We start from the raw sequence: 23,362 nt of genomic DNA on the forward strand, positions 1-23,362 counted from the left end.
GCCCCAACACTCCCCTTTTTAAGTGGTCAAACACCTAGCCTGGAATCTCAGAATTTCAGGAACAAATGTGTGACTCTTAAGAACTACATAAATAAGTTTTCTCAAAGTCATCTTTTTTATGTCTGTCTATGCCTCTTGGCTATTTTTTTTTTAAAGTGCTTTATTTTGCTTTAAGTGTTGATCTTCAAGGTGAATATTTAAAGGCTATTAAGAAAGAAACTATGTCTCACTCATTCTCTAGTATTATTCGATTATTTATAAGGCTAAGTAAATACAGGCACTAGAGATATTGACATGTATTTTATGAAATTGTAAAGGCAGTTTTACTCTGGGCAATCTGTAAAGAATTCCTTTTTTTCCCAAGTAATCTTCATTTCTCACCTGCTCTTGCTTTGCTCTTATTTTGTACATAGGGTTTTTAGTCTTTCCTCTCCTTCGTCTTTCCATTGCTTTAGGAAGCAGTCATCTTATTCTTTCCTTAGTGACTTCTGGGAATAAGGAAGAGTGTTCACAGGACTCTCACTACTGCCCAGCTGAACAGAGCCAGAAGTTTCTCAGTCCAATCTCCAGTTAAGCAGAAGCTGAGACTTCGTAACTTAAGTGTAAAGAATGTAAGTTTTATTCATATGAAATTCAACCAGGAGTCTTACTGATACACTCTGAAAGGGCCTTCAGTACCGTCAGAGGAGGATTTCACATGATGTTAAAAAATAATAGAAACAACACTTCTGATTATCAGACTAATGAAACGTTCTTTCCCAGCTAGTCTCAGTGACAAGGCGACCCTGACACACCTTTTTTTTTGTCTAGGAGAATATTTATACTACATTAGGATGCTGCCGAAATTATCAATAAAAATACAGTGTTTCCTTTGTGTGCGGGGGAACTGAGAAAAAGCTCTGGCAAGGTTGGTGAAATGACAAGTGGGGAAATGATTATATGTATAGAACACTCCTCCCGGTCTGTCTCTTTTGGGTCTTACAGAGGATCTGCTAACAAGCTCCGGCAGTTCCACCAAGAAAAACATACGTAAATGCATGCTTCTTGGTAAAGGAAGCCCAAGGACAAAAGAACTTTTATAACACTCCAAGAAGACAAAGAGCAGAGATCTTACAATTAAGTTATGCAGCATTACTGAAACCTGCAAACTCTCTGGAGTTTCATTTTAGGGATGGTTTGCAAAAACATTACATTTTGTGAGTACATCTTCCCCACCCGCTAGCTTGTAGGAAGGCATCACTTTGCCCTTGGTCTTCCGCCACACCCCGCTCTGCTCCAAGGGGACCCCTCGGTTGTACTCACTAGGAGCCGACCTTGGAAATGAGCACTTGACACATAACACCCATTTAAACTCTATCAACCTCCGAGGCTGACACTATGCCCAGTTCACAGATGAAGAGCTCAAGACAGAGGCTGGGGAGTTACTTGTTGAAGGGCATTCAAGAACCCTGGTCTGCCTGACTCCAGACTCCCACCTACCATGCTCATCTGTCGCCCCAACTGGTGTGTGTAGATAATCCTCCAGACACCCAAGAATCTGATGGACATTCCATTACAAAGATGACAGTTGTAGGTGAGAAACAAAAATGTGTTTAAAATGCTGGAATTCGGCAATTCTATACAAGGTCTAAAACATAAATCCTCACCCCGAAGTCAGAGACAGAAGTGACAGGCTGATACTGTCCTATCACTAAACTTAAGGGAAATGTAGCACATAAATTAATTCGTGACAGAAAACCCATAATCATTACACAGGCCACACATTCTTATATATCTGAAAAGAAATCTACATGTCAAAGGATATTCAAAAGCTCCCACACTATTTTGCTGAGGAGAGGTTAGGGTACATCCAGTGTATTTCATGCCAGTTGCCATACCTACTTCCTGAAATAAGTAAATCGGAAACCCAAAAGGAAAACAAACCCAAAAGGAAAACACACCTAAATAAAATTTATACATATATACATATATATTTAACAAAAATGCAGGAAATGGAATCTGTTGTTCCTGTTTTGATTCTTGAAGAATAGTGTTTTGTTATATTTGCATGCAAGCATTTTAAAATTTATTTTTGCGATTTTGCTCTGAAGTGAAGTCTATGCCTAAGAAACAGCAAAGCAAAGCTGACTGTGGAGGTTCCAATTTCATGTGGTCTGATTTTTTTAAAAATTGCTTTACAAAACTAAACCAATGGCCTAGGAAATCGTGACTCAGTCAAACTCGTTGACTACTCCTCAAGGAAGACTTTCCCAAGACCAAGAAAGAGACGGGCAGCTTGGAAAGGCCCACTGTGCATACGGCAGGGTGTACATAAAAGGACAACCTTTAATTAAACAATTGTTAGAAATGATGACTTTCAGACCATTCCACAAGTCCAGTTCTCGGCTATGGATTTGAGGTAAAACATCGTAGAAGTTACAGGAGGCTACACTGGGAGGGGCCTCGTGCCCATGGCCGCCTCTGTCACATGGCCCTGCTGTGCCCACTGTTCACCTGAAAAGTATCAACACAATGGCACTCATTTTTCATCCATCTCTGACTCACATAATTTTGGTAGAGTGATGAAAACTTCTTTGTAGGTATTTTGCAAGCTTCCATGCTGAGGCTGGATAACCAACCTCCAGAACCTTCATAAGGCTGGATGTTGCAAAGGGCTGACAGACCAAAATTGCTGACTTATTCACCGCTGGGTGATGGTCTCTCAAAGAAATTGTAAACCACGCACAGAAAGTGTCTACAAGAAAAGTCAATGACACAAACGCGGACGAAGGCTGAGAACACAGGAATGCTCTCCTATTAACTGGAGTGTTTCCTGAGGTAGAGCTTCCCTTGAAAATGGGCACTTGAAGACAGATAGTTATTTCATAAACTTTAAAAAATTTTAAAGACTATAAACATAACTATAGGTTATATACGATGCTTACTATGCTTTTAAGGCAATTAAGAATCTGAACGTCGTAAAGAACGGAGGGGTAGATCCCTACTTTTGGATCATTTGAGATTAGGAGATTTGATGATGCAAATCAGGCCTAAGGCTAATTACTGAAATAGGTCACCTGAAAAAGTCAATTCTAAACATTAAGAAAACCCACATAATATCATTTTGCCACATGTCAAAGCAAATAATCATCTATGAGAAGAACTAATGAGGAAGCGTATCATTTTGTCATGTCATTTCCTAAGGGAATTTAGTGGATACTTGGTAGGTTTAAAAATACACTTGCAATTGAAAGTTAATATTTACTTCCAAAACTCCAAAGTCCGATGACTATATTCTAAAAATCTGGTAACACTATAAATCAAATTAAATGTCTTTGGAGAATTCATAGCAGATCCCACCCATTTCAGTTGGAGAAGAGACACACAAACCAGACATCCTACACGGGATGTATATATCCAACCATGAAATGGTTTGGAACTGCAGACGTCCGTCACTGGCCATAACAACAACGATAAAAGAACTTTCCAGAAGTCAAAATTCAAAGAGATAAAGTGACTTTCTCCTTAAGCACAGGCAACGGGACTAGACCTGAGGTCTCCGGGCTGCTAGCCCAGTGCTCCTGGAATCAGTTTACCTGGGGAATTATCCAACACCTGGGCTGTCCACTGACAAACTGGACTGTTCCCCTTGGGGGTAGCACTACTCCACACCATCACTTCTCTGGTTCCTGCCCGTGACAAGGAACCAGCACACAGTGATGACGATGCTGATAGCCATTCTCTTGGCGCTGAAGGTGCTTAGACAATGGAGATTCAGAGTTGGATACATGTCCTACTGCCGCATCTCCCGACCCAACATTACTAACGGTCTCAAAGTGAACTGAGGACCTGAGGTGTTCAAAATACATTTGTGAATCTGAGTGCTCTCCATTACGCCATCTTGAATGATACTCTTTCAAGTCAAGTGTGACTCTGGGGTATATGTGAGTGATCATGTGATGTGGAAATCGGTGACTTTTAAAAATCTTGGAATTCTCAAAGAAGCAAGAATGGAAGGTCAGCATTCACTTTTTAAACTATTTTAAAATGTGTTCTGCTCATCTGTCTTCTCCTTTGGAGGGAAAGCTGTCTATCATTGAGCACTGCTGGCCGGGGGCGGGCGTGAGGAATGAGCTTCTGGCTTTTCCAAGGTTTCTGCAGCGTCTTCCCATGTCTGTGACGTGACAGAATTGCTCAGGGGTCTAGTGACAGTGTCCCTGGTTCCTGGCCAGCCTCGGAGCCCTGGACACTCACCTGGCCAGCAGCGTTCACACTCGAAACCCTTAGCTCTATTTTAAGAAAGAGTCTTTTATCCCAGGCTACCACGAGGTTTTACACAGTAATTGCCACTCTGAGGCGAGTTCTGGAGGCCAAGGGAGCTTGGCTACCTGTTACTGAAACTAATAATGAGTTTGTTTGTTTAAGATTTTTATTTATTTATTTGACAGAGAGAGACACAGTGAGAGGGGGAACACAAGTAGGGAGAGGGGGAGAGAGAGAAGCAGGCTCCCCACGGAGCAGGGAGCCTGATGCGGGGCTCGATCCCAGGACTCTGGGATCATGACCTGAGCCGAAGGCAGACGCTTAACGACTGAGCCACCCAGGCGCCCAATAATGAGTTTTTTTTTTAAGAGATGCCATTACTGTATAGATTAGTATTATAACTATAAATTGAATCGTGCTTCTAAATACACACCTGTCACGTATGGATGCCATGTAGTTGCTAAATGCTCACTCTGTTACACACAAAGGTGTTGCTATCAAGTGCAGAGCGTTTGCATTCCTGCATCCTACCTCAGACCGCAGGCTCAACCCACCATGCTTCCTGAAACCCTGCTTGCACTCAGGGGGGACGCAGATTGTACAAAGCCATCTTCATTAGGGGAAGTCATAAATGAAAATAAGAGGACAGAATCTGGGTCTGGTGGCTTATCTCCTGGGAGGAACCGGCTCGTGGACTTGGGCGGTACACATGGCTCTAGGGACAGACTGAGTATGGCAGGTGCAGTAGGTGCTCTAGAGCGCCCCCCCTCAGGCACTGTGCATGCTCTCCCCCACCTACCCAGGGGGGCATAGCCCTCCGTGGGAATTCATCAGGTCCCTGTGCTACACGTTAGTGTCCTTGGCAAACAGTCTTGCTTAAAAGGTCTTTCAAATAAATAAATAAGCAAACCACTAGGCTTCCGATAGCTCCATTGATTTCACCTAATAACTATTCTCTATTTTCAAAGATTTCTCTATCATTTTGTCTCCTTTACCACCCTGCCTCCTTGTTTCATCCCTCAGAATGCTTTTATTTTCGTTTTATGATAATTAGTCCTTTAAATCTATAATTTACCACTTTCCCTTTCTCTGTGGTACTGACTCTTGCTAAGCCACTCTGTGTCAAGTTGGCTTCAAAACAGGTTTTTAGTCCCTGGTGTTTCAGGTATGCAGCAAGGACAAGATAATTAGACAGCTATGACCATCTTTGTTTTCATGACTAATGTAGTAAAAAACAGTGTATAATTACTAAGTAAGTGTTCGGTGAATTCCTGACTTTGCACTCTCAAAAGCGGCCAGAAGGCTGAGAAAGCCATTTCCACTGGATCACCAAGAGATGGGAGAGCCATTTCCATGGATCACCAAGAGATGAGACTGGATCACCAGGAGAGAGCAGTTCTGCATTTGCTGACGAACCGAAGCCCATGGTAACAAACGCGTGCACACTCCAGCTCAGTTATGGGCATAGTTTTACACCAAAGGAACTAAGAAAAAATATTTCATTGCTTGAGTGATGTAATCATCCAGACTGCACTCTGACAAAACCCTGGGCCTGGAACAATCCTACCTTTGTGCCCACATACTGTTTGCTCCTAATGGGCATGTGCTTGGATGCGAGCACCCTTTGCCTTCACAGCCTTCTGAAGGAAGCAGTAACTCAGATATGACCCGAAGGATATCTAGTACCTATTTCCTGCAACAATGTGTCATATTATTATGTAGATGGAAGAAAAAGGTAATTCACTGAACAAATCCAGGTTTTCGGTCTTATTCTTCTAAATCTGGTTTTAACACGTCAATGTGTAATTCTGGATTGCCTGTAAGCCCCCCCCCCCCATCCTCTGAATCTATGAGCTCCACAAGGAAAGGGCAGCTTTACACCACTTTGTTCACTGTTGAATCCCTAGCACTTACGGTTTCTGGCATAGAGTAAATACTAAATTACTAAATGCGTGAGTGAACGTATGGATGGATGGATGGATGGATAGATGGATGGATGAAGAGAGAAGTCATCGCACAAGATTTACCTATGAGATCTCACCAATGGTCCTTAAAAATGTTTTTGTCAGTAGAGATGCTGAGTAAATTCAAAAATATCCACTTATTTCAATACTATAAAAACTCTAGGAGGCTTTTTCCTCTTGGGTATTTATATTATCGAGTACTATTGATACAGGGTCCCTCATTCAATTAAGGTTTCTTAAAAAAAAATGGACAATTTTCAGCAAAGACTCTCACCAAATTATTTGCCAGAGTAATAATTTAAAAAATTGATACAAACCTATTTAGCTTATTCTAATTTCTATAAGATAAATGAATAAAATCATACTTACATATAATGTAATAATCTCTGTTCTTCTGAAATTCTAGACCCCAGAGGTTAGGGCTGAACTCTTGAAACTTGATAGTGAATTTTACATCTTGGTCTGGTCTGGCACAGTTGAGAAGAGGGGTATTTTCCTTCTTAATAGTGCATCGGTCTGCTTGGTCTTTATCAACCATATAAACTTTATAATATTCATACTGGCCAACAGTTTTAGAGTCCACTTTGGGGCAAATAATATCCAATTTGTCTCCTATCTGTGGGTATAGTACCAGTCCTTGTCCAGGTAGAAATCTAAAAAGCATAAAATAAAAAAAAATTAAAAAAGCCATTGAGTTGATAAAAATTAACAATATCAATGATAATTACAATATAGCCAATGTCAATAATTCCAAAGTACAACTATATAAATCCACATCTGTATTTGTCAAAAGTATCTTAGTTCAGATCAGCATGGGATGAATGTATTTAGGAATTAAGCTTTAAAGAAAAAAGAAAGAAACCACTCTCCTTACTCTATGCAACAGGATCAGTCAACCTCCTGACACTCCATTCTACCACCCCCTCACTTGTAATATTTCAGTACTCCTTTGTATAACTTCACAATAACTTTTCCTAGGTGGTGAGTCAGGCCTTCACACCTGTTTGTTATTTTTTTTTTAACCATCGGCAGCTTTGGTTTATTGGGCATGCCATAGAAATATGGCGTCAATTCCAGAGAAGAGTGGGTGCGCTAATACTTTGTTGTCCTCTTAGTTTCCATTTGCTGTTGATGTTAATTAACAGGCAAGTTTCATCAAGAATGTTTCAAATTACTTATCATAATTAGTCAGTCACTGATCAGACAATGGGTTTTTTATTACACTGAACAAAAGAAATGTCTTACAAACCCATAAAAGAGAACCAGAAATAATTCCCTGTCGTATTGATTCAGCTGCAAGATGAAGAGTCCCCATAGTGCAAGGACAGCAACTACTGTCCCTGCTCCACAAACCATTTTTTCTGCCTTGAGATGTATTTGCTCCAATTAATTCTTAGAAGCAAATCTTTAGAACTAAGACAACTGATACAATATCCCCTTAATGCTTAGAGCTAAAAGCTTCCCTCCTCTCTTTTCTCCTTCTTGCTTGCCATGCTGCTGAAAGATCTTTCTTAATGGGGAGTTTCTCTGAGAAACTGAAACAAGAGCTTTCTAATGAACATCCATCTACAAGTGCTAACACTAAGAGCACACTCAGAAACCCCATCTCGTTCCTCCCTCAGTAAGCAGCCAAGCCTGCAGGCTCATTAAAATATTAAAGCCCAAGAACAAAGCATCACATCTGAATTCTTCCAATCCAATCCTTTATTTAACCAGGGAAGCCCACCAGCCATGACAATGGGTCATAATTCACTGAGAGAGAGAGCAAGCGAGCTCCTGGATGATGGGGCACCCCCAATTTCAAGCACAGACTGAGGAAACGGGTTATGATTTATGCTAATGAATGGTATGAATTTTCTGAAAAGTGCAGGAGGTTGTTATGAACCGTCACAGAACATAACAAATTATACTATAGATTTATATTAAAAACCAATACTCTTTATGGCAGGAAAAATGCATGCTGCACAGTGGTTTGTCTTCTTCTTTGGGAATGTGTCATTTATAATCCCAGAGAGTGTGGTCTCCCCGCTTTTTTTCCCTGAGCTCCTTTAGAAAGGACATAAGACATTTCACTGACAGACAGAAAGAAGGGAAGGAAAGAAAAGTGAACCAGAATCATTTAACAAAATTTTTCTCAAAATGAATTTTTTTTTTTTTGGTAACTGACAAATTTCAGTCAAGTGTGCACCCTTGAAGTCTTTTCTAAAACTTTTGACAAATGAAGAACGCCACTAGTGAGAGCCTCTCTGTGACTTTCTTGGCCATATATACAATTTTTTGGGGAGATGCTTTGAAAATTCAACTCCCAGCCTCCACCTCCCGAGTGCCAGTGTAGTCTCTGTAGGCAATTCTGTCTTTCTTGCAGGTAAAACACAACTCTGGGTTCTGGGGAATGGACTGAAGGGCTGAATCAGAATGTCTGTGGATGAAGCTTTGTCGCCTTCACTCCTGCCCCTCACAGTAATTCTATGTGTCCTTTGGGTTAAGAAGTGGGGGCAGGATGCCTGGCGGTCGGTATGAAGAAGTGTGGTGACCATTACACTGCTCACCTTCCTAACACAACCTTTTCCTCATGTTTTATTCTTTGACCTTCTCAGGAAATCTTCTCTGCCTCCAAGAACCAGAGGACAATTCCTGCCTGGGGGGCCCACCCCATGCCACACATTTTCGATCCTAAATCTGCTCCTTTGGGAGCTGGTACAGAGCGAGCAGCATGCATTAGCTGTGTTAGAAGTGCTCCTAAACCACAGCTGAGGTCTGCAGCCTGCAGGCCTGTGTCTGCCTCCTCTCAAAGTTCTGGTCTTCACACCCACCAACTTTTACTTTGGACCATTTCTCCAGGGGCTTGCCCAGGCACTAGAGATCAGGATCCTTAGCTGCTAGATGGACCCATTTTCAAATGCATCGGACCTGCCCCACTCCCTCTCAGCCACATACCATGTCTGCGTATCTCAGAACTCTCCCACATCACACCCCGTGTGTCTGGCTCACTAAGCTCTTTCTTCATTCAAAATGCTCCCTAGATCCTGTTTCCTTCATGAGAGGGTTTTTGTCTTGTCCGCCCACCCCCCCCCCGCCCCCTGCCGCCCGACCGCTTAACCAAAGGATCACGGGAGATTTCCAGCCCGCCATGTAAACAACTGCTTATGACTGTCTCCTCACTCACCAAATCTGAGTAACAGCTTCTGCTGCCACGCTGAAAGGCCTGAGATCAGGAACCTTCCGCACATGGGCCAGTCTGGCTAGGAGGACCGCCATGTTTTAGACTGTACTTTCAAAAGGCACAAATCATGTAAAAAGTGGTAACTGTCAGGGATGGGGGAGTGATGGATGGGGAGGGTAAGCCATGGGATGGCTTAGCAAAATGAAAGGGAAGAGGAGAAATCTCGAATTTCAATAAGCATATTTGATATGCTCATAAAAAGTAAATCCCGATGAAACCCACTATTCCAAATGCCTCAAAAAGTGTCTGTTTACTTTTCAGAATACATTTTGGCAAAGAGTAAGGCAAGGATTTGATCCTTTTCCCTGAAAAAATAATTGTTTCAATAATTCCTTAAAAAAAGACCCAGCACTTGAGTGCTTTAAAAGTTTACTTAAGCATATATATGTATACACACACACAAGCTACTGAAGCATATATATGTATACACACACACAAGATATACGTATACATATTTATATATAACCTGGTTTACATATATACAATGATTTTTATATAATGCATATAAAAATATATAATATATATAAACAAACACGCATATATAAACTGGTTAGCACACCAGTCATTCAATTGATGAGATTATAGTTTCTCAGCGGATAAAGAGTGTGGCTAAGCTGAGAGCCTGAATCATGAATTTCTTGCCTACATTACCATTGTGCACAGTCAAGCCCCAAAAACCCCTTTGCTCCCCAGGAACCCTGTTTCTAAGGCAACATGAGAGCAAAAAGAGAGTCAAGCGAGTATAACAAGTAAAGCAAACCTATTTTGTGGCAGATGCTCTGAGTGACAGAAGCATAAAGTGCTCGTGGTCAGAAGTGTACTGTCTAGCTCCCTGAGGGCAGGCAGATCCCATGTGTCTGGTTCAATGCTGAATGCCCAAGGACTGACATATGGTAAATGCTCAATAAATAATGTACTCATTAAAAAAATATGAAAGAACAAATGGAAGGGAAGATATACACAAATAAATTTAAGTCAAATTATATGCCATAGACTATTTGCAGATGATAGGCATGGACGAATTCTGTAGACAGGACCACCTAGTGTTGGGAAGACAGGGGTGTGCTGGGGGAGCAGGGATGAGATTTCTAAGACATCATTCCAGGCATGATGGGTGTTTCTGGAGAGCAAGGAGCAGAGCAGACAGAGCTTTTGACCCATTCTCTATGGAAGGATCTGGGAGTACAGCAGTCTTCCACAATCCCTTCCTATCTAAAATGCAAGGCAGTTAGCCCCTCCAGAACCACTAACAAACACAAGGCTGCTTTTGAGAACTTACTCTCAGCTAAGCACTGATCGAAGCCCCTTCCACCACATTGTCTTGATTTAATCACTGCACACGTACGTAACATGCAAAACAGATGAAGCCCCGCTGTGCCAAACAGGAGACACGACAGGAAAAGCCCCCTTTCTTTGCACACTTTTCAGTTCTCACTGCATCACATTAGAGCATAAATCTGGTTCTGTGAAATGCAATTTTTTTCTAAATTGAGCTTTGCATAGATAAGCCACAAAGTTAAGAAAAACGAAGGGAAAGTGAATGGCCATGCAGGCTTGCAATCGTCCCATGGAGTCTAATTCCACGCCAAGCATGTGCCTACAGCGGAGGCTGCTCCAGAAGTAGTCACCTGAGACCACGGCTCACAAAGGTGGCTATCGGGTAACCCCACCTTGCCCCAGGAGGCTGAGAACCAATAGGTGAGGAAGAAACTGGCCAACTATGTGAAATCTGTGTTTTAATCATAGTACTATGGATGGTCTCCTGACAGTTTATGAGAATCCAAAATGTAAATGAAAATAAAACGGTGAATTTCTTAATAACACCACTTTTGATTGGAAAGCACTACGTCCCGTATGTTAAAAGCAAGTCAGTAACCACAGACTTAAAAACACAGACAAAATCCTGTTTTTGAAGCTAGGTCCTTTACATTGGGATTTTATTACCTCAAGATTACTGAGAGACCTTAACAAGTCAGACTACACAGTAGAACGATGTCCTGAATATTTTGTAATATTTAGTAATTTACCTAATCCTGTTTTGACTTAGGAAGTATTCAAAAAAACAAACAAACAAAAAAACCCAAAAAACACAGAGGGAGAATTACCGTGGTAACCAGCGGCTCATTTCAAATTTCTAACCTGGCTATCCACGGTGGAAGTCAAATACAGATTTCTTTCCATGTGATGAAATAACATTTATCTTCTAACCAAAAGGAGCACAGAGTTACAACCCATACCACACAGGTGAGGTTGTTTTTGTGAACTCTACCCAAACAAAGAGTAGTGATAGGCATCATTTCATAAAGTCTGCTGGTGTCTAATCCAAAACAAAAACCAAAGAAGGCCTACAGTGCTGCATGTCCTATAGAGGACAGAGAACAAAGCCAGGCCACTTTCCTTTCTGAGCCAGGCTACTGAAGGGCAGAGCAGTCACCTGCTGCCGTCCTGGGAGGGAGAATCATACCCTCCTTTCCATCAGGAGACCTTGGCTCAGGGCTGCTTCCTTGAAGTCAGGGCTGGGTCTGTGCTGCTCACTGCAGCCCCCCCGCCCCCAAGAATGGTAAGAGAGGGTGCCTGCTGAGCACAAACAGGCAACTCCTATGGTTTTCCCCAATGAGTCACTTCCAAGCAAGCAACAATAGATGTGATGACTCTGAGTCAAATATGGAGACAATACAGAATAAAACAGTTAACCTGCCTGAAATGAAATGATCGGATACCAGAAAGTTTTTATCTTCTGATTACCTATCAAATGTAATCCAAGTTTTTTAAAAAAAGTTATTCACCACACCAGACTCTACTACTTCCCACAGGGAATACTCTGAATCAATCTAATAACCTAAATTAGACATTAATATTTAGTAATCTAAATTAGATCTCTAATAATCTAAATTAGACATTTCAACTTCATATTCATTATTGTAGAAACTATTTATAATACAGTCCTTATGCGACATGATATTCTGTAATGTTTTAATCCACACTAGGAATCCATGCTTTAAAAAAAAACAAAACAAAAAACAAACAAACAAAAAAACCCTAGCACAATGCATTTAAAGCACAAACCAGCTACTTAAGAGCTCAGGGGTCACAACACGCAATTTTCTCTGACAGACCAGAACATCACACGTGTGATCTGAGGTCTGGATTCCTCTGTTGACTAGTATTGCATTACCAGGTCTTGGGGGTGCTTGAGAAATCAGATGGGGGCAGTGGGTGCCCCATCAACTTCTCACCCTGGCCAGATGGAGGAGGAGGGTCCACGGGAAGCCGGTAGCTGAGATTAGTTTAGGGATCGCTGTGTAGGGGCGACCCACAGCTGCACTCCCAACCCCACCACAAATGGCCCATTTTCTCCCCTACCCGCTCCTGCATTTGTCCCTGATTGGGACACCTACACCTCAGGACAAACATTCAGTGACTGCTCATGCTTTTCTTCAAAGTTGTCCAAAATTAGCCTAGAAGAAAGGCCAAATCGCTGAGGGGCTTCCTTGATGCTGACAGAGTCTGTGAAAACATACACGGAAAAACAGGAGGCCTGGTTCTCCCGAGGGAAGGAATATATGGAGGTAAATGATTGAAGGATATGCCAGACCACCATATACACAAGAGTAAGTGGTACCCGAATGCAAAGTAGCAAGGTGACAGAGAATAAAAGAGATCAGAAGACACAGACAGGAATGATCAATGTCCATGTCTAAACAAATGACCGGGTCAGGCAAACCCCCCTTTAACCAGACACGATGACAGTGCTCCTGAGTTAAAAAGTGTCAGCTCAGATCCAGAGCCGTTTCCATTTACTACTAGGTACATCAAAATCAATTTAAATATCTAGTATTTCTGCATACTGACGGCAGGTATCACCCACCTGAGAACGGGACCCTGGTGCTCATTAACAGGACCAGTGCCAATCCGGCCACTATGTAACCTGGGGGGACAGGGGACCCACACATGGTATTCTACCTCTGGAGCACACTGTGGAGCAAAATAAGATTCGTAAATGCACAGGTACTACTTTTCTCACTGAGGATTGTTTTTATTTTCCTCCCCAAGTTACATCGGAGTATATGATTATTGTAAGTACATGGCTAATTTCAATTGAAAACATACACAGACACAATGTGTGGTACGTGATTCTGCTTATTCTGACAACACAGAAAACATACGCAGATGATCAAACTTGGGGCTGTTACCTGAGACAGCTTTGAGATACTGGGTGGTGGACCCAGCGTGATTTTTTGCTTTCCATGTTTTTCGGAATTTTCTACGATAAACATTAAATGCTTCTGTGATCAGATGGAACATCATTTTCAGTGCACAGTTTCAAAGAACAAATGATATCATGTTCCTGAGCCATCTTTCATAATTCTGGTTTTAAAAACCAGCACTTAAAATATTTAAAACCTGTAGACGTTTTAACTTTTTTGATGCCTTTCCTTAGAAATAACTAAAGTTATTATGGTTGGAACTGTGGCCTATGTAACAAATCAGCTTCTGAGTCCACAAAACCCTAGTAAAATAAATGAAAAATACAGGATGGATACAGTTTAGGCTTAATCACTGCACTGGAAAAATCTGGAAGTTGGCTAACATTTCAGGGGATCTGAATGCTGGCTTTAGGAGGAGGTTCACCCTAGCAGTTGGCACCCAAAATCAAGTCCTATCACAGAATAGGTTTATTTGCAGGCCACAGTTCTATATTACGTACACTTTGAGTTTACTACATTTTGGAAAACATGCACTTTTCCCATAAAACGCTTCTGTTTTACTTTAATTAAATTTCAAAGGCTTCAGGGAAGAGGAACAGTCCAATTGTAAATTAGTCAGTCCAAAGTTCTGAAGGAGGAGCACTCTGCAGCTGGTTGGGCTTTCTGGTCACCTCCTGACAAAAGATGCAGGTTGCTCTGGATAAGCCCAGACCCATGACCCTGAACCTCACCATGCACTGGGGGCCTTCCACGTCTCTGGGGGGCTAGAAGAGCATGAACACAGAAGCCCAAGATTCCTTTCAGAAACACCCTGTGCACTGGGGAACAGAAATACTGCAGAAGCAGGACTTAAATTCGCATGTGAATTTCAAAACCAGGCGGGATACTCCTCCGGTATTACTTCCGTTGAATACTACATTGCTGCCACAGCTTAATAAGACTGTCTCTCTCTAAATGCCCCAAAGAGAAGAGTTTGTTAGAAAGGGAATAAATAAAAGCAGGGCCCACAACAGACACAGGCAATATCGAGACCCTGAGAAATACTTGGGAAAAGTTTCCTTTTTGTGGATAGCACTTTACTGCCCCCTTTTGCACTTTCCCATCAGAACAAGATTCTGCACGAACTTTCTCTGAAACCAGAGAGAGAGTGGGGCGTAGTTACAGCGTGTCAGCTTTATACAGAATTAGGTCACCAGATACCGATGCTCGGAGCAGCAAGTAATTACCTTAAAACTTGAAGCCAGTGCACCACTTCGTTCTCAGTGGCTTTAAACGTTCAAGAAATAAGGTAGTAACTGGAGGAGTTAATTGACATTTTCTGCTTTAATTCGAAAGTGTCTGGGGTGCTGGGACAATCACTGGTTTTCACAGGTGCCCCTTCTTTCACACTTTTCTCAAACAAATATCATCTGCAACATGAACCTGATTTATTCAAGGAAAAGAAAAGGGGCATAAAAGCAGGCTATACAATCTGGGGCCATTAAAGTGTTATAAACCCGAGAACCAGGGGGTGTATGGGGGGGGGGCATTTCAAGCTTCACACCAACGACAAGCAAAATCTTTTCCAGAAAAAGAAAGATGAGAAGCACAGAAATTCAGAATGCACTGTGAGCCGATGGGTGTGCAAACCAGTTGAGCAACTTTTCAAGGTGAGGCGCCACAGTATTTGTGCCTCTTTGTCTACGCACACACTTGAAAAAAGTAGTAAACTACAGTCTAAAGGGAAGTTTTATTTATAAAATCCTAATCTGAAGAGCCAGGGCCCTCACTCTGGCCAATGACCTTGCCTTGCATTTGACGGTCTGTGTGTAGTTGCTGTGTGCACTCGTATTTAAACTTAATCCATTTCCCTGTCATTCTACAATTACTGCACGAGTCAAAATAATATTAAGTTTCACAGCCTACAGTGCTGCACAACTGAATGAAAACTGACTCCTTTTGATGTTAATCTTGTTTTTTATTTGTGACATAATGCTCAAACAGTGGTGGCTAAAGTAAGTTTTATTTTAAAACACTCAAAGATAATATTCCCATAGTTTAAATTTTCGTTGAGGAAAATAACACAAGTTATTTAAGTTTCCTCCGCTCCGCTGTAATAAAAACTTCCAGTGCACAGGCCAGCCTAGAGCCAGCTGAGGTTGAAACAGCACCAAGTGGTGTATAGAACTGTTCAATCACTGTATTGTACACCTGAAACCGCTATGTTAACTATACTGGAATTAAAAGAAAAAAGAAAAGAAAAAAAGAAGAGATCTGCATCTGTAAGTCAAGACGTTCAGCACATGACACACAGCACCATTTTCTTTGCATGGGTTCAAAGAGACTGGTTGATCTCAGCTGTGGAATTAAAAACAAAAAGCAGCCACCCACCTCAAAACAAAACACAGGTTTTTATTTATGGCACTGATCTAAGCACCCCTGCTCCCCCTCAAAACTTTCAGAAAAGTGAAGTTTGTAGCCAGATAAGGCCAAACTCGGGAGCTGAAAAGAGTAAGGCTGGGGTGCCGGGAGGCGCAGTGGGAAAGCAAGAGGGAAGTGAGTCACTCCGGCCAACTCCGTTTGCGTGCTGGCTCATCCACGCCGGCCCCATTATCGAAACAGGGATTTCATAAGCTGCGGAGGCAAGGGACGCGGCGAGCTTCTTTCCCAACTATGATTTGTTTGCACCTGCACCGTCTTGTTCCAAGCCATGCTTTCAGCAAGAGTCTATAAAGGAAGGTGGAACGCTTGTTACTTACAGGTGAGGCGCCCGAGAGGAAAGTGGCCTTCATACAGAAAGAAATTCAAGGGCCACTTCCCGGTGGTTCTCACGATGTTGTCTCAGGTAGAAGCTGCAGATCCATCTGCTCCTCGGCCTGAGTGAGCACATCACAGGGCTGAAAGGTACATGTAACTCACAGGGGAGTGGGCGGGCTGCAAAGGAATGGAGCTGAGATCTCCATGCACAGCAAAGGGCGTCTCTTTTCTAACGAGCCTGCCCATTCCTTTCGTTCCTAATCATCACACTTTTTTTAATTCCAAAGAATCTCGCCTGTTTAGAAAAACAATTCACCCATGTTTTATGGGTGAATGAAACCTCTCCCCTTTGGTGGGGAAAACAGCACTGAGAGAAAGAGGCACGCCAAGGGGTCCAGTTCCTGCTCCTCAAGCTGGAGTGGGACCCTGGGACGGAGCCTGTTGAGTTTCCTGCTGGACTCCAAGCCCTCCACCCCCGTGCCTTGCACAGAAGAGTGCTCCACGGGCATCGGTGTGATTACAGAATGAACACTTAGATAAGTACGGTTGAAGAAGAGACAAAACTCTTAGTTCTCTCTTGATACAAGAACACATAAGAACAGCTTCTCCCTGCCAGTCAAGCATAAGCCTGCCAACAAAAGTTACAAGGCTGTGCGAAATCATTTTACAACCAACCACCCAAACGCCTGCCTCCGGCACACTTCCCCTTCTTCCCAGGCTCGGGAGCAGGGTCAGGGACGAGTCTGCTGTGCAGAAGACAGGAGACATTTTCCTGCACCTCTCATGGCTTTGGGACAGCCCAGAAAGGAGGGAAGAGGAGGGAAGAAAAAAAGCAGGCTGCACATCAGTCAGGTCTGTCCCGCCGACAGCACAAAAGAGTCAAGCCTGACCGGCTGGAGACTTCCACACAGATCACCCCCAAACTGTCCCTTATAAAAGTGTGCGTGGGGCACCACTGTAACTAAGGACGGTATAGTTCCTGCTCAGTCACTACAAGCAGCCCGGTAGAGCCTCACCAAGACACAAACATGCACAGAAATTAAATACTCTTAAGTTATTCAAACAGGCTGTGACTGAATTAAACTGAAGGGCACAGGGCATGGAGAAACTAGGAGGGACGCCGTGGGTCCTGAGCTCTAAAAGGAAGGAAGACCTGGCTGACACCTCCAGCCGGCTGCTTTGTCAACAGGTAAGTGGACACTAAGTCCTGGAGAAGAAGCAAGCCGAGAGGCTCATTCTGGAGGCAAGAGGACCCCGGGCTGCTTGGCTTCCTGAAACAAACTGCTCCAAACTTGCAGAACATCAAAAGCCAGATGGGATATACTGAATGAATCCACAGGCAAGAAGCCAGAATCCCAGTTTGCTGTAGAAATAGGCCTGGACTTGATTTGAGTCTTCTCAGCTCTGACAAGCTGGAAGCTGGCACAGATCCCAAAATCCAAAATAAAATGGCATTTAATTGTGACTAGACTCTAAAAAAGATGTCATACTACCTCCTTAGTTTGACACATGCTCAGCACCTAACCAAATGCAACTCTCCTCGAAAATCTGACCTCTTTTTCTCCCAAAGAAATCATCAAATGTTTAACATTTTAAAAGGAAGATGTTAATAGTCAAAGGAATAACACTCAATAAATGCATTATTATATACTTTCATAACTGTCTAGTTTCCATTGAGTAGAACCTCATTATCAAAGATTCAAAGGGTCCATCCAGAACTGCGTATCTATCATAGGAACGGTTATAAATAACGACTGACAAAGGGAAGAATTACACCACAAACTTTTTTAATCCATCTTGTATGCATGGTTTTCCATGAACGTATGTATGCTTAATTTAGTTACTCGATTTCTAATTACTCCAAGCAATAGCATAAGAGAGAGAGGCAGAGAATTAAGAGGACAGGTTCTGGAACCAGAGTAATCAGGTTCAAATGCAGACCGTACCACTTATTAACTATAGGACTTCGGGCAAGTTAATTAATGTGCCTTGGTTTCCCCATTGATATTATAGGAATCATAAAAGTACCCCCCTCAGATGGTTACTGTGAACATTGAATGAGTCAGTTATTTGTTAAACTGTTAGAACAGCATATGGCATACGCTAAGTCCTCTATGACTTTTGTTAAATAAACTGTGTCCACCAGGTGAGTTGGTTTCTAAATAAGAAATAACATGTAACATTAACACAAATGAGGCTACTATGCCCATCCCTACAGGCTGCATTCTTTTATCTGTTCAACAACACAATCTCTTACTGTATCCAGTACTAGAACACACAAAGTGGATTCAGACCAGGCTCCCCTCAGTCCATGGTAGGGAAGCGGATTTCTCCAGTGTTATAAATGTTACAACAAAGCATTAGGGGTAGGGAGCAGAGGGGAGAGCATGGAATTTGCAGTAGAGGGGAAAATAAAGTGCTTCACTTAAGAGGAAAGGTTTAAAGGAGGAATAGAAGGGTGGCAGGTGAACAAAATCAACAAAACAAACTTTAAAAGGTGAACATGCCATGTTGCAATCTTTATTAACATGTGGTTTTTATTTATTCTTTGTATATGGTAGGCAAAATGAACCATAGCCAGGCACACAGATATTCAATTAATTTTATTAACAATAGCGGACATTTATTGCTTCATTGTGCCAAGCACAGAGCTAAGCTCTTTTAATCCTGACCACAATTTTATTACTCTTTTATTCAGCGCTATTAGACTACTGCCTCCATTTTAGAGTTAGGATAACTGAGACAAAGAGCGTACTCCCCCTAGTTACACAGTGAAAAAAACCCGGCTGTGCTGGGATTGGGCTCGAACAGCCAGATTCCAAAGCAGGTACTGTTTGCTAAACTAAAATAGCATTTGCTTGGTCGTCTTTGCTAAATTGAATTGCCTGACCCTTCCATTATCATCATATGCATCTTAAAAACCCATCGGTACTGCTGATTCTCATATTCACAAAGGTAGCTGAGATCACTGGGTTAGCTATCCCACAGGGTCTATTTGCCTCACTTGTGGGATCGGTCTTTGAGCTGTGCTCAGATGTATGAAATATTGTGGATGCTTACAGACGTGTACTCGATACACACATACTGCTCATAGCTGAACTGTTATTACTTTGACTTGCTTATTACGGTGTATTTCAGGGACCTACTGTAACCATACTTCCGCCAGGCCTTCTCTGTCCCCACCCTAGGACTTAAGTCTCTTGAGGGGAGAGATTGTTCTTTCTATCATCAGAGCCTAGTAATGGGCCTCACAGTTAACAAATGCTTGTTGAATAAATCAATGCTTTATCAGCTTCTCAGGGACCTAGATGATCCCCTATGGCCTCCAACAAGGCAAGAATGGGGCAGAAAGCAGCAAGACAAGGACCACAGATTTCTTCAGAGATTCCAAAACAGCCTTAGAGGGTGATGAGCTAATGTTGAGCTGTTTCCAAGGGGGGGGAAAAAAAAAGAAGTTAATTTAGGGCAATGGTTCTCAAGGTGTGGTCTCTGAGGGGCAGAAGCATCAGCTGAGGGCTTGTTAGAAATGTCAATTTTGAGTACCACCCAGACTTCAGGAATCCGGAACTCGGGGGTGGGGCCCGGCAAAGCCCTGTTTTAACAAGCCCTCCAGGTGATTCTGTGCCCTAAAGTTCTAGAGCCATTGCTCTGGCAGGGGGCAGGGAGTTCTCTAGTAACAGGTGACAAGTTAACACACCATAGGCAGCCATAAATATACGTCTAGATTGTGTCTGTTCATCGGACTGATCCTTACTGGACGTCACCACTAGCTAATAGAGGTTGCCAAAATACAACAGCTCTTGTCCCAGCCTCTTAGGGACCGGGAGGGCAATGATGGGGATTAAGGCTTGCATATGAATCATATGTATAATGTTCTTTCTAGACCCTAGGTATTTAACTAAAGTGCTGTGGGATTACAGAGAAAAGATTTAAAGAAATTATGTTTGATCTATGTCATAAAGAGGGCACTCATCTAGGGGAATTTGTAAACTTTATTAGACAGTCCATTATAATGAAGATCCATTTTCCCATAGACCATGGGGGACTCAGGGCTTAGAAGAGTTTATTTGCATCTAAAATGTACCCCAACTTTAGTTCTGGTAGTTACGTGAAAACTGGCATTTTCTAACTTCTTTGGCAGGCCCATTCTGGGCCCGACCCCACTCACAGACAGTTCTAGTCCAGGGCAAATGTTTCAGGCCACAGTGAGCCAGCTCAACTCGCAGGAAAAGCAAGCACCAAGTTTCAGATGCATTTCACTATGCTGTGCCTCTGGTCCTCAGATGCTGGAAAGGGAAAGGAGCACTTCAGACACTCTAAGGTTAGGGACCCTGCAGGGAGTGTGGCTGGGGAGCACCAGTGGGCAGACAGCAGGTGTTGCACCCGAGACACACACACACACACACACACACACACACACACACACACACACACCCACCCACCCACACCCCCAACTACCAAACAAGCTAAGGCCTTAGGACCATCCATAATCCCGTTCCTCCAATACAAACACGTTGACTCTACTGGTTTCAAAGATGAGAGTAGCACTCATAATTATTCTGGGCTGATTTGGGAGGAATCAGTACATGAAAAGCACAGGGGAATGCCTTGGGGGCCACAGAGACTTGCCCAGCAAGTACTGGGAGACCTATATACAAGGACTGTAATTAAAGGAGGCAGCTGAACTTAAATTGAGAAAATACATTGGATTGTTTAATCATTTCTATATAGAAAACATGAAGAACCTATAGTACTGAAGAAAACAAAGTTTTCAAAGCAAAGCCGATCCTCGGTGGTTCACTCCGAGCATCCTGAATGTCTGCCCACTACTGAGTTGTGAGAACCTTCCTAGCCGTACTTTTAGAGGAACAAAACAGCAAACTATTAATACTTCACTACAATCCTTTTTTCTTCCTTCATGTTCTGCGTAGAGATACTAAAGGCAGAAACAACTTGTTTTTCTTTAATGGAGCGTTCTCCTACTATGTTTTGTTTTTGTTTTTGTTTTTTTTAAATCAGCAAGTATGCACTCACCAGTCACAAAATGCTTTGAACTAGAATTACACGTTTGAATTTATACGGGAAAAGGAACATAAAGAACCACTGCTGATTCTCTGCGGGAGCACGAGATATAGGTTCACCTGGCATCCAGTGTGCATGGAAAACACTATATCACCGATCACCTCCTTTTCCCCCTGGTGCACCCGGTCCAACCATCCTTATCTCCAGCACCTCTGCAGTCGTTTCTGCAGGGAGACCGGGAAGCTGAAAGCTGCGGGACGGTCAGTAAACTGGAGGCCAGACTCCCCTGCTTCTTTCTCTAATCACTTTAACCCTGTTCCTAGTAGAAAGCTGGAGGCCAGGGCAATTCAGCGTCTTCTTTTGTCATTTGCCTGCCATAAATATGCACCAGTCTGCATTTGAAAAGCTGAAGGAGGCCGCAAGCTTGCTGGACATTTATCATGCTCTGTTCCCTGTTAACAAGCAAATACTTTAGCTGAATGGGCCATTAGCAATCATTGTCAAATGTAGAATGCAAGGTGCTTGGATGTGACCAGCTTGTAAATTAGGGGGTGTCCCTTCTCTTTGGTGACTCTAGACAAGTGCAATGGATCTTTTGATATAGGTTACTGAATTAGACTAGAAAGGAAGGTAAAGTTGCTGGCACTGGGTATGGCCAAGTGCATGGGCAATCGTCTTTAAATGTTTTGGATCTGTGAAAGCTACATTGTAACGACCAGAAAAGCAGCCAACAAAGGCGATAAATCCTTGCCCCAAACAGAGGGTCGAGTCAGCTGAGTATTAGGAACCAAATCAATGCAATGGGTCTGAAAGAGAATACCGAGATTTGATGAAGATCTTAGACACAGAACGAGTTAGTCTAGAAAGGCCCCACGTTGCTCTTAAGAGAACAGCACGGGGAACACCCTTGATCCACTCCATCAAGACACTGGGGGTGTCTGTAGTGGCCAGTATTGTCCATGTGTCTTAAGAGTTTTCAGACTCTCCTAAGGAAATGCTGAGACTTTTCTAAAACACCAAGTAGGAGGCAATAAAGCAAATATTTCCTTTCTGGCTTGACCCAATTGTGGATGTCACTCCAAATGTAACCCAATCATGGTTTCAATGGCTCGTTTTGTGTAATGACCAAAATGGAGAGTGTGGAAGGCAAAAACAAAAGTCCAGTTGATTCACAAGCTTGTTCAAGACACAGGGCAGTAAGATTCCAGGCATGCTGATTCATTTTTGGTTTTTTACTTTAAAGCCGAGCAGTGCTAACATTTTCTAATCCTGTCTTTACACGAAGGGAGCCCATCCCATTCAACTCCAAGGTTAAGGCTCACATTTACGAGTAAAATACAGAGCCCCTTGGTTTGGTCAGATTGGATTACCGCTGATTTGAATGAAAACAAACCCCCCCTTTTATTTATTTTATTATATATTCTTTTCCAGGGCGGGAAGGACAAAACTCGGGGAAGGGCTCTCTGGCAGAGGGAGAGGGACAATGGGTACTGTTTACCTTCACTTCTCCCACGCGGTGTGAGATGGCGCTGGGTCTGAAACATGGCTACAGTCCAAAGGTCTCTTTCTTTGCGTGGAGCTCCAGCCCTACCTTCCCCTCTGGTCTCTGTTTCTGCCCAGCATGGCCCTGCCTGAAGCCCAAATAGATTAAGGCGAGGACCGCCAAGTGCAGCTAATCCTACAGAATGGTTGCCGCTGTCAGGCCAGGAGTTAAAAAGGAAAATCTTGCAGGCCTTAACAACTGCAGTGATCTGAAGTTTTAATCAGCCCCATATCTCAACCTCTAAAAAAGGCAGCCAATGAAATCTACCTTCGCCATATTATCCGCCACCAATGAGCAAGAACTGAGCAGCTTTTCTTTCCTGCTTTCACCATCCCGGGCCACAAGTAGGGCTTTCATACTTTCTAATCCGAGTTTCCAAGTCTGTGTGGTTCTCACATAATAACCAACAGCCTGGAGCAAGGAT

The 23,362-nt window shown here is 42.8% G+C and overlaps 1 protein-coding gene across 1 annotated transcript in view; it reads right to left on the minus strand.

Moving 5' to 3' along the window:
• EFNB2 (ephrin B2) overlaps positions 1–23,362 on the minus strand; it is a 44,078-nt gene that overhangs the window by 14,791 nt on the left and 5,925 nt on the right. The window contains exon 2 of the mRNA XM_081815195.1: positions 6,576–6,859. Coding sequence (XP_081671321.1) covers positions 6,576–6,859 — 284 coding nt within the window. The remainder of the gene's footprint in view (positions 1–6,575; positions 6,860–23,362) is intronic.

Source organism: Leptonychotes weddellii, chromosome 3 (genome assembly GCF_054177405.1).
Source record: "Leptonychotes weddellii isolate Sample4059 chromosome 3, ASM5417740v2, whole genome shotgun sequence".
NCBI classification, from domain to species: Eukaryota; Metazoa; Chordata; class Mammalia; order Carnivora; family Phocidae; genus Leptonychotes; species Leptonychotes weddellii.